This window comes from Mytilus californianus, unplaced genomic scaffold (genome assembly GCF_021869535.1).
Source record: "Mytilus californianus isolate M0D057914Y unplaced genomic scaffold, xbMytCali1.0.p SCAF_30, whole genome shotgun sequence".
NCBI lineage: Eukaryota > Metazoa > Mollusca > Bivalvia > Mytilida > Mytilidae > Mytilus > Mytilus californianus.
Window position 1 is genome coordinate 1,228,997 of NW_026262680.1, and position 12,184 is coordinate 1,241,180.

General features: G+C 32.4%; 1 protein-coding gene across 1 annotated transcript; it reads right to left on the minus strand.

The window, feature by feature from the left end:
* Nucleotides 1-1,850: 1,850 nt before the first annotated feature.
* LOC127736389 (C-type lectin domain family 10 member A-like) lies at nucleotides 1,851-7,788 on the minus strand. The gene is made up of 4 exons (XM_052246906.1): nucleotides 7,129-7,788; nucleotides 6,054-6,160; nucleotides 5,054-5,144; nucleotides 1,851-2,921 (listed from the first exon to the last, which is right to left on the minus strand). The coding sequence occupies exons 1-4, from the start codon at nucleotides 7,535-7,537 to the stop codon at nucleotides 2,701-2,703; spliced, it is 828 nt and encodes a 275-aa protein (XP_052102866.1). The 5' UTR covers nucleotides 7,538-7,788; the 3' UTR covers nucleotides 1,851-2,700.
* Between the last annotated feature and the right edge of the window lie 4,396 nt (nucleotides 7,789-12,184).

Genomic DNA, 12,184 nt, shown 5'->3' on the forward strand with positions numbered 1-12,184 from the left:
TCGTTTTGATTTTATAAAGGGGAATAATTGAATGTCAAGTTTGATTGTTTTATACTTATGGTCCCTGGTTAAACACAGATTCGTGTACACATGGGAAAAAGTAGGCTAATTTCTGTCAGTTTAACTGAAAATCTCTAAAAATCTTAGTGTACAGTATGTGCAGATTCTTAAGTGTTGTGAACTTTTATTCAAAAATGTAGATAATATCCTTCCTTAGTCGTACGTTTTTTGCTAATTGTCTTATAAAAAAAAAAAACGGGATGTCAGGTTGATGTGCATCCTTATTTCTACGGCGATGTTGTTTACGATGCATGTAAACTAATAGTCCAAATAATTATGACGTCTTGAAAGGCTATTATATTTTTTTTCTTCGACGCCTTACGTCGATGTAAGGCGTCAAAGAAAAAAATATAATAGCCTTTCAAGACGTCATAATTATTTGGACTAGTAAACTAATTAATCCTTTGGATAAAGTTATTCTTAAAGGTTATCAATCAATCAAACATAGTAGTAAAATCTGTGATTATTGTTTTTATCGGTACTTATAGGCATGGACCATTTGACTTTCTGGTGGGGGAGGGGGGGGGGGGGGGGGGGTGGATTTAGAATATTTTTTTTTCTCAGTCAATCCAAAGCAAGAATATTTTTTTCAACATTTTTAAAAACAAAGGAATAGGACATGAAGCCAGAATATTTTTTTTTCAAAATAGAGGCCAGAAACCCAGCCCCCCCCCCCCCCCCACCCCCAGAAAGTCAAATGGTCCATGTCTTAAACATTTATTTTGTTTTTGAAAACTTAGTTAAAAGTTCATAAAACATAACTAAATGTATATTGCTACACATGTTATGAAAACTCATTATCCCGGCTACATCCTGTCGATACTGCTTACTTATATAGTGCACAAGTTAATGCGTTTCTCAGACTGATTTTGAGTCCTAACACTAACTCCGTTGATGTGTACTGATTGATTCTTTAGTCTGGAAGAACATGATTTATTTATTAGTTGTAATTGGCTTTAAACTAGCTTTCAGTAATTGGTGGTACTCTTATTTCGATGTTTTGTGCCTATTGTTTTTCATGTTAGTTGTTTTTGTGCCTCGTACCATTCTTTGAGTTAAGCCAATTGCTATTGATTATAATATTATAGTGTGTTCTTATGTTGTACTGTTACACAGAGGAATATGGTAGGATTGATATCTCACTTAACATGTTTAACCCCGCCGCATGTTTGCGCCTGTCCCAAGTCAGGAACATCTGGCCTTTGCTAGTCTTGTATGTTTTTTTTAAATTTTGGTTCATTTATATGTACCAGATTTTAGTATGACGTCCATTTTCGTTGAACTAGTATACATTATTGTGTATAGGGGCCTGCTGAAGCCCGCCTACGGGTGCGGGATTTTCTCTGAGTCTGTTTTGAAGACCCATTGATGGCTTTAAGCTTTTTTTTTGCACTTTGGTCGGGTTGTTGTTTCTTTGACACATTCCCCGTTTCATTCTCAATTTTAGTGTTGTATTTTGGGCTGTTTTATTTTTCTATGTCCATGTTGGCTAACCGGTATACCATTGTAAACGTCTTGTCAATTCTCTGTGTTCGAAATTGGTGCTTTTATTTCATCAGTTCGCAGTGGGTCAAGTTTGAAGGTTGAACAATTACATGACCGATGGTTTATGACTTTCAGAGAGACTCATCAATGTATTTCAAAAAGAGTGGGACTGGAACTAGTGTTCCTACCGGAGCCTTGATAGCAAAAGTTTAATCCGTTATTTTCATGATTTTATGATCTTACTAAATCTGTTGAAATCAATACGAAAATGTGTCTCTTTTATAAAAAAAAAAAGGACAATACAATTATTCATTTTTATCTCATTTTATTCAAAATAATGTGTTTTTGGTTTACATTTTATTTATCAATGAAAGTTCTGTTATTGACAATTAAAGATTGTTCTAATATAGGGAATAAACTTAAATTTGTAAACATAAGGAGATGTGGTACAATTTCTAATAATACATTTATCCACCATAGACCAAATAAGATGGAAGTAGGCAACTAGGTACGGCTTTCATCAATTAGCAAAAATCAACCGTATACATAGAATGCTATAAAAGGCCATGACATGACAAAATGTAACACAATTGAAACGAGAAAACCAACGGCCTTGATTTATAATAAAATAACCGTTGCAAACAAAAACAAATATGACAGAAATAATTACAACGAACGAAACATAATTTGTATATAATTGAACATGTTGAACACCCAAGTTACAACAACAATAAAACAGAGAAATAATTACAACGATTAAAGCAATGTAGGACTTAAAAATACTATGATTGCTTACTTTGAATTACCTTTGCTATAAAATCAATATTAAAAAATTATTTAAAAAATTAATTCGGAATAACATTAATATTGTCTACTTTCATATTGTTTTTCAAAAACAAAAAAGTTTTACTATTCGATGCTTTCATCAATTTATTTTTTCAACTCAAATACCAAATTTTTAAAAATATCTCAAATATATTTAAAATTCATATTTTATTTTATATAACAATTGAATTGGTGTCAGAGTATTAACTAATTACAATTTGATTTCACTTAAATGTTGCCAAACTGTATTATAAACTGTCGTATAAAAACTGTCCACCAATTCATCATCATTTAAACATTTTGATAGGTTTACAACCACATTATCATCGGTTATGTCATATATAGCTTGCAGATATAATGTTGAGACCAAACACAAGCAGAATCATTCCATTTATACTGGAAACGTTTATCGATTTCGACACAATAAGAAACAGATCCGTTTGGTTCTCCTGGTGCCCATCGTGTGTAGTTCATATCTTTTGTTTTGCCATCGGAAGTAACCCATTTGTACACATCACCTTGCCTTTTTCCACCTATCCAGAATTCAGTTCCTGCAATAAAGAAAACAAAGAAGTGCAAACATTAGGCGAAAAGTATCGAAGTGATATTCAAGTCAATTTGAACAGCAATTTCAAAATAAATGCTATTTGTATGGGATGTGAGTGGCATTATACTTCATTATACAGTATATTAGTAATATATTAAGCAATGCGTGTTAATGTTAAAAGCTTGTGATTCCTAAATAAAGAATCACATGTTACTCATTTATCTTTTAAATAAAGACAATGAATTAGATACAGGAGTGTTACTAATAAAATTGAGAATGAAAATGGGAATTATGTCAAAGAGACTACAACCCGACCAAAGAGCAGAAAACAGCCCAAGGCGACCAATGGGTCATCAACACAGCGAGAAAATCCCGAACCCAGGAAAAATGTGTACTATTTCAGGGAAAATGGACGTCACACTAAACTCCGAAACATATAAATGAACTAAAATTAAAAAAACATACAAGACTAACAAAGGCCAGAGGCTTCTGACTTGGGACAGGCACAAAAATGCGGCGGGGTTGAGCATTATTTGTGAGATTTCAACCCTCCCCCTATACCTCTAGCCAATGTAGAATAAACAATCACACAGCAAAACGCACAGTAAAACTCAGTTTTAAAGAAGTCCGAGTCCGATGTCAGAAAAGATAACAGAAGAAACTAAGCAAAATGACAATGATACATACATTAACAAAGGACAACTAGCAGTTACTGACATGCCAGCTCCAGACCTCAATTAAACTGATTGAAAGATTATGTCTTTATCATATGAAAATCAGTCACAATCGTTAGGGGTTTAGTATCATACCATCATAAAATATATGAGAAGAACATAACCCGTATCATGACAACAACTGGTTTTAGAATACATGTGTTTATTTCCGATGCAAAGACTCTATGAGTGAATCATTATTAATTCCAAAATATGCCATCTTTATTGACCTGACAACAGTATAGTAACTATATCTCTTCTGAATAGATCTGTTTAAAGGTTTGATTAAACATCATTGAATCAATTTATCGCTTCAGTAAAAAAACATCAGTTTGACATCTATATTCTGTTGCTAACGTTTGCAAATGAGACTCAAAAGGTCTGTAAAAAAAGAGGCGATATTGATAAATTGGTGGGTACTCACAAGCACTTGTCTCTGAAATGTTTTTTTCCTATATACCTTATCTTATTAAGGTATATAGGGGAGTAACTTTTAACTTTAACTGCACCATTTCAGGCGAGAAAACGAGTTTTTTTTAAAAAAGGTGAGTAATGTGGGTGAAAGTTATGTTTCAGCGGTGGTACACAGAAGCGCATGTATAAAATACTTGAAGCAAAAAAGTGAAGCAGTGGACGAATTCTGAACTGGTAATTGTGTCTTTGGCTCAAACAGATATAACTGTCGCACAGTCTATTCTCAAAAAGTGGGGTTGATTTTTTTAGAGCATGTATCGTTCACCATCTCAGTTCAGAGTGGTTACTATGAATAAGTTAGAAGCTAACAAAGCTGACATGAAGTCTCAAAATCAATAACCGAGGGAACGAAGTATCCTGTAGTAAAATTCCTTCCGAATATAAAACATCTTCCGTATACCATGAAGTTCAATATTGGTAACACAAAAATATGAATATATTCGAGTAAAAACATAAGTAAAATACGACCACCAATCGAAGGTGTTTTTGAACTGTTTGCCGCTTTACCATTTGTTTTTAAACTGTCTGACTTAAAATTACTACTTTGGAAAATGAAAAAGAACACCGATGATCAGAACAAAATAAAAAGGGCGTTAGACAAATAAAACAATGATAGATTGATCCAAACGCATTTAAAGATTAGATGGTAATGAAAGTCCTTCCGGTTATCATATTATGAATATTCAAACATCGATTTTAATGTTGCAACAGAGTTTTCAACCACTTGTAATTAAATAGAGTTCATCAATTCGAGTAGACACATCTTTAATATTTTATGTAGTGTTTTGTTTCCCCCCCCCTCTCTCTCTCTCTCTCTCTCTCTCTCTCTCTCTCTCTCTCTCTCTCTGTCTTTATCCCAGGAACATATTGACAACATTTAGTGTGCAGTCAGTAATGAATGCAGTGAGAACTACTTCAAATTGATAAAATAATGCTAAAAAAGACAAACCGTTATGATTACGAATAGATTCAACAAGCCACACAGCTTCATTTTCGGAAAGGATGTCTGCAAGAGATCCGTTCTGTTTTCTGCATTGCTCCTACAGAACAAGGTTGAATTAAATTTCGACAAACGTATTTTGAAACTGCAATCTTGTCTATGGTTATGGTTAAATGTAAATATTTCAAAACCTTAAGATAATTACAAAAGGAAAATTTATTCACAAATACTAGGTTTTGTTATACTGAGTATACATTTGAAGAAAGTCGAAGTGTATCAAGGACGGAAGGCATCCAGGTCACTTCATGCAGACAGGTAGATATCATTGTGCTTAGCCATAAAGGCACGAAGTTTTAAAAATTTCCTTTTCAACGCTTTTTTTTTCTGAATTCGTTTGACACTGATATTTGATTGACCACTATATAAAGATCTTATGTAGACAAAAGCTTGTTTGCTGTAAGTAAAATATAAGCTTCCTGATGTCTTTCACATAGTCTTATGCCCTCCATTGTATTTTCTTTTTCGATATTTCAATGTCTTAATAAATATTTTAGCTCCAGCTATAACGAACGAACATAAATATGCCTAATCAATTAATAAGAACATACGTCATGTAGCATTCAAATGTAAGATAAAGTTCAAATTCTTCAGATTGTGATATCCTATGTAGAGATTAAAGGGTTTTGAATTCTAAGACAGAGTGTGGTTGTTCAACTGTCGTTGTCAATTTATTTTTCGACTAATGAGTTTGAATGTCCTTTTGGTATCTTTCGCCTCCCTTTTATAGAGACGCTTACAATAAAGAGTAGACATAATTTGTCAGACTGGAACAATAAGTATGTAGGTAAGCAGAATGTATTTTTTTTTGTAATCAAGCTAGTGATTGAAACACTTGTCAGGAGAACATTTATAAAGAAGCGATTTAATAGATTAAGTAATACTATTTGTTTCATAAGAGCCAAATAAAATCATGATGAAAATATCAAAACATATCTGTTTTAATAATTACCTGTGCATCGTTCCATGACATTGTTTCGTCACTAAAGAAATAGCATGCACCATAGTCGTCACTTCTTAACCATCCACTATGGCAATCTGTTTTATCCTCTTCTGGGTCTATTTACAATAAAAATAAACAAGTATACTAGTCTTGTTTAATGCAAAATAATATCAACCGTGCAAATTTTACTGTACCAGATGCGCATTTTGACAACTAATGTCTCTTCAGTGATGCTGGAGACCAAAATATTTGAAAATCCAAAACTTTTCAAACAATTAAATTCTTATAAATCAAGAAGGTCAAAAAGTATAGCCAAATCCGGACAAAACTATTTTTCCGTTGCATTTGATATTCATTAGATTATCCGTTACTGAAAATCAAACATATAGTGCATATTCCATTAAAGTGTTTGTATATGATTTATCGTCACGTCAAATAAAAAAAAACCTTTACATCTTAATCACAATATTTCTAAAAGAATTCCTTTTAACTTCAATTGTTCTTAAAAAAAGGCGTTTGTCTACACAAATTATATTACAAAAATGAATTTTAAATCCAAAATGGTAGAATCATTATATACAAAGGCTTATGTCCACATTTTTGCTAGATAGTTGCAATCTTTTTTTTCGATAGTTACCAGGGAATTTATTTTGTACAAGTTTATACACGCTATGTGTCGTATTAGCCTGGAAACCTGGCTTAACCTTTGCCTGTCATCTGTGGAGCAGTGGGCCCGGATCCAAGGCTTTTTTTTAATCTATCAAACATGTTAAATTCATAGAAGACCCCTTATGATACGAGTTAACATGCTATGAGTACTGCATATACAAAGTTATTGGATTATAATATCGATAGTTGCTAAGGAGATTTCTTTCGGTCGCAAGTGTACTTTCATGTTTAGCTGTTATTTCGGTCGTTATAAACGGCTGTTGGTTTTTTGAGTATTTATTCATCTATTAAACATATATCTAATTCTTATCTAGCATACGGGATAAACTTTTATACGTTGGAAAAACGTGTACAAATATAAAAAAAACTTCCACATTGGACCATTCTCAAACCTACAAATTATAAAGATACATACCTAGAAGCAATAATTTGTTATTTAGCGTACTGACACTGTGACTTAGGTCTTGTACTGTTTCATTAAATGTAGTCCAATAGTGAATGGTTTCGTTCAGTTCATGTTCGTTCTGTATAGTGATATCTCGCAAACTTTCGATTTCACAAGAAAATGACCTCCTAGAGTTTTCAAGTTCATGTTCCAACTGTTGTTTTTGACCTTTTAGGCCGGCAATTTCTTGCTCATTATCAATAACTCTCTGTAGTAGAGTATGGTAATTTTCCTTCATTACACTAACTTCCAGATTCATGTCTGTAATGTCGCTCTCCTGACATTCACCATCCACAAAGCTTTGTGTACTTTGACCCGCCAAAATTCCACTACAAGAGCATGACAGAAACGACAGTATCACAACAAACCACATTTTCATTTCATCAAATTTTTCTGCTTTTGTTTTTTTTTTAGATTTACGACGCAATGCTAAATATTTCCTTTAAATGTTCATAAACGCCGATAAGATGGTCATAAAGGAGGAAACATGCACGAAAGAAATTCATATTTCCGCATGATGAAAGACAGAAGGAACTATGCCATCCCTTGCAAGTAGAAACTGTATATGTTGCATTAAACTTATAGAAAAAGGGGTATCTACATAACACGGAAGATATAAGATTCGCTAGACTCTTCCTTATTCTCTTATTTATAAGTTATAGTTAATTAAAAATTTCTTCAAGATGTTTACCCAGTAATCAAATAGATTAAAGTGGCCACTTAAAATGAATACTCTTTATACTTGTAAACGAAGATATCATCCTTTTGATATCACATAATTTAATAACGTTGATATTTCATCAATAGATTATAAAAAAATTGCATAGCTGAAGTGGCCATTGACACACTTGAATCGACGACTTCGTAAACATGTAAGTACGTATACCCAACATCATTCAGAAAACAGGAGATTTCAGAAAATTTATAGATCCGCCCCCCTCTCCTTTGATATTAACATCATAACATTATACTCAATCTTGCTGAAAGGTTGGAAGAGACCAATGAGACATTAAGTAATCGTAAATCTAAAACTGTACAATGTCATGGGAAAAAAGACTAACAAGTTTGCAAAACACTACATAGAAAAACTGAAAAACACAAACCAAAACAAAAATTGGTGGTAATCTTATGTGCTCACCAAAAAAACTTATAAAGAACAATACATAGCCAGATAATTTATTCATCGTTTCAACAGTTACGGATAGACTTCACAAATATTGTGATAAGGTATATTCAACAAATACTGTCAATTCGATTTGGATTTTTAGAGTCTAAAGATCTACTCCAAAGTTTTTTGTCAGTGTCTTTACAATTTGTATCAATTTTCAGTTCCAAAATCGAATACAATTCTCATTTAACAGAGCTTTTTTCTATAAAAATGTAAATTGTAGATAAACAAATCCTTTATTTTGCCGTCTTTTTTGTACGCACAGGCAGAATTCATACAAAGCCTTTAAAAGACAATTATAAAAAGCACTCTGCAAAACATTATTTTTACTTTCAGATACAAAGATGATATTCCATCACTCAATAATCAACATGTCAGTAGGTGCTTGTTTTTATGTGTATCCCTCTGAACTTGGAATTAAGGATAACACCGAAACTAGCTATATATAGAAGATCTGTTTCATGTCTAAATGTTCCTAGATATTGACACAAGCATGCTCCAATAGAGCTATGAGGAAAGCAACAGTTATCAACATTGCATTAGTATTAGGATGGTCGTTACGTATTTGTTTGACCAATGCAATGTGTATGTATTTCTATTAACTAGCGACACGTGTTCGCTGTCTTCAACCTTTAGAAAAGTCGTCTGATCTGTATATTTACCGATTGTGTACTATTCTCAATTGCGATATTTTGACAAATATAAAAAGAAGATGTTGTATGATCGCCAACTCTCCACAAGTGGCCAAAATGACACAGACATTAACAACTTTAGGTCACCGTACGGCCTTCAACAATGAGGAAAGCCCATACCGCATACTCAGCTATAAAAGGCCTAGAAATGACAAATGTAAAACAATTCAAACGAGAAAACTAACGGCTTAATTCATGTACAAAATAATGAAAGAAAAACAAATATGTAACATAGCAACAAACGACAACCACTGAATTACAGGCTCCCGACTTAAGGTTAGATTCGCATGGTGAGTGATGAATGTTTAGCAAGTGAAGTGTACGCTGTCAACGGTCCCAGTTTCGTCCTTTTGGAGTTCATGGTGAGTGATAAATATTTAGCAAGTGAAGTGTACGCTGTTTAAAATTCTCTGATAAATTCATATAACGCATAAGTATTTCGATACAATCACTTTTAATTTTACACATATCTTTTTCTTCCTTTTCGTTTAAAAAAAAAACCACCACTTGTCGTGTCTCAAACTCCCCGGCAGTTCCAGCTCCGATTGGCATACTAGGCCACAGACCACAATTAAATTCCCCTATTAGTTCTTTATAACGTTTTGTTTCATTAAAAAAATTGCACCTTGCATTTTTGTCAAATCTTTTGTGTGTATAATGTATAGTACTAGTCCAAAAATATATCCAAAATTCAGAAAGATTGAACCAATGACTCTTACAAATTTAGCCAATACACATCCATACCCCTATGGACAAGTCAAGAGATGTTCCGAAAACTGTAAATATCACCTTTTTGCACCTGGCCTAATCACTCTTTCCATATCAAAATCAGTTAAAATACAACATCCAAAAGATTATTTCATCTCTCTTCTTTTATTTCCACCCAAAAAAAAACTAAGAAATGAGTGAGGAAGGGAAAGAAAAAAAATTAAGAAAAAATACACTCTAATTTAAAGGAACTATATTCGTGGACAACGAAAAGCGGGATCATTAATTGTGGTCTTGGGCCTATTAGGGGTCTAAAACTTGACCAATTCTAATAAAACTTGACATGATTTAAGCTTAGTGTATTATAAAACAGTTTACAAAGTTTCAAAGCCATATGATACCAATTATAAAAAATGTGGCATTTTTTATATCTGAACTTTGGGTGCTGAATTGTGGCGTTGAATTAGAACAATTTCAACTATCAAATTTGGGCTTCTAAAAACCAAAATATACCAAAACTTACATTTTTTAATGTTTCTATGTATAAGTTATCACCTATTAAAAGCAACAGATAGCATACTTCATGTTTCAGACTTATAAAAAATGGCCAGAAGTAAATTTTATATGAGCCTGTGCCAAAAAATAGAGGTTTTCAAATGAATCGAAGCCTTATATGAAATGTAATATTTTTCACTTACCACAATTTTCTGAAGTTGTTAAGTTATAAAAACACCTTTTACATGTTATAAATGTACTTTTAATGGAAATATAAGTTTCAAATAGCATAACACATGTGAATAAAATGGTCTTCAGCAATGTCAAGCTTAAAAAAAACAGGTTGTCAATTTAGGTCGTTCCCCACATTTGCATATTAAAAAGCATATAAATGATATGGTAGATAGAGATATGCTTCTTTTTGCTCAAATCTTTGTTTAGATATGATAAAACATGGAGCCTGGATGTAACATGACTGTCACTTTCAACTATATATGTAGACAGTATGATTTGATGCAAAGTTATTTACTTTACTTTTTAAAACCGGCATGAAATTTCAGCCTCAAAAGGCCAATATTTTAACCACTAGCTATCAAACAAAAGAAAATAAAGGAAGTCTGTGAAACAGACAAGGTAAAACAACCAGTAATAAGTGCTTTTGATACAGATTCAGTGAAATCTGCTAAAAGGAATTCAACTTGTATGTGCATAGAACCTCATTTTTCACTTGCTTCATACTGACCGTTAGACTAAGACCATTAAAGCAGCACATTTTGCACTCTTATTCTGATTTTTATCTACTTTTTTTTGTGTTCAGTGTTCAAAAATGAGTTAAACATCTACATTAGATACCACAAACACAAATAGAAAACCAGAAAAATCTGTCAGAGAGAAAGTAAGCATGCTACTTTTGTAAAAATATTGAAACAACTGAAAAAGTTCAATTTTGGGCATGTAGGCTGAAATGTCACTTTTTTACAAAATTTCTATCAAATAAAAGTGGAAATCATTTATTCTCATGTAGTTTGACAAATTAATACCAATAGATCATTCAGGGAAGTTGTCAAAGTACAAATTCAATATTTCCTGAATTCACCTCTTAGGCCACAGACCACAATTAAATTCCCCTATTAGTTCTTTATAACGTTTTGTTTCATTAAAAAAATTGCACCTTGCATTTTTGTCAAATCTTTTGTGTTTATAATGTATAGTACTAGTCCAAAAATATATCCAAAATTCAGAAAGATTGAACCAATGACTCTTACAAATTTAGCCAATACACATCCATACCCCTATGGACAAGTCAAGAGATGTTCCGAAAACTGTAAATATCACCTTTTTGCACCTGGCCTAATCACTCTTTCCATATCAAAATCAGTTAAAATACAACATCCAAAAGATTATTTCATCTCTCTTCTTTTATTTCCACCCAAAAAAAACTAAGAAATGAGTGAGGAAGGGAAAGAAAAAAAATTAAGAAAAAATACACTCTAATTTAAAGGAACTATATTCGTGGACAACGAAAAGCGGGATCATTAATTGTGGTCTTGGGCCTATTAGGGGTCTAAAACTTGACCAATTCTAATAAAACTTGACATGATTTAAGCTTAGTGTATTATAAAACAGTTTACAAAGTTTCAAAGCCATATGATACCAATTATAAAAAATGTGGCATTTTTTATATCTGAACTTTGGGTGCTGAATTGTGGCGTTGAATTAGAACAATTTCAACTATCAAATTTGGGCTTCTAAAAACCAAAATATACCAAAACTTACATTTTTTAATGTTTCTATGTATAAGTTATCACCTATTAAAAGCAACAGATAGCATACTTCATGTTTCAGACTTATAAAAAATGGCCAGAAGTAAATTTTATATGAGCCTGTGCCAAAAAATAGAGGTTTTCAAATGAATCGAAGCCTTATATGAAATGTAATATTTTTCACTTACCACAATTTTCTG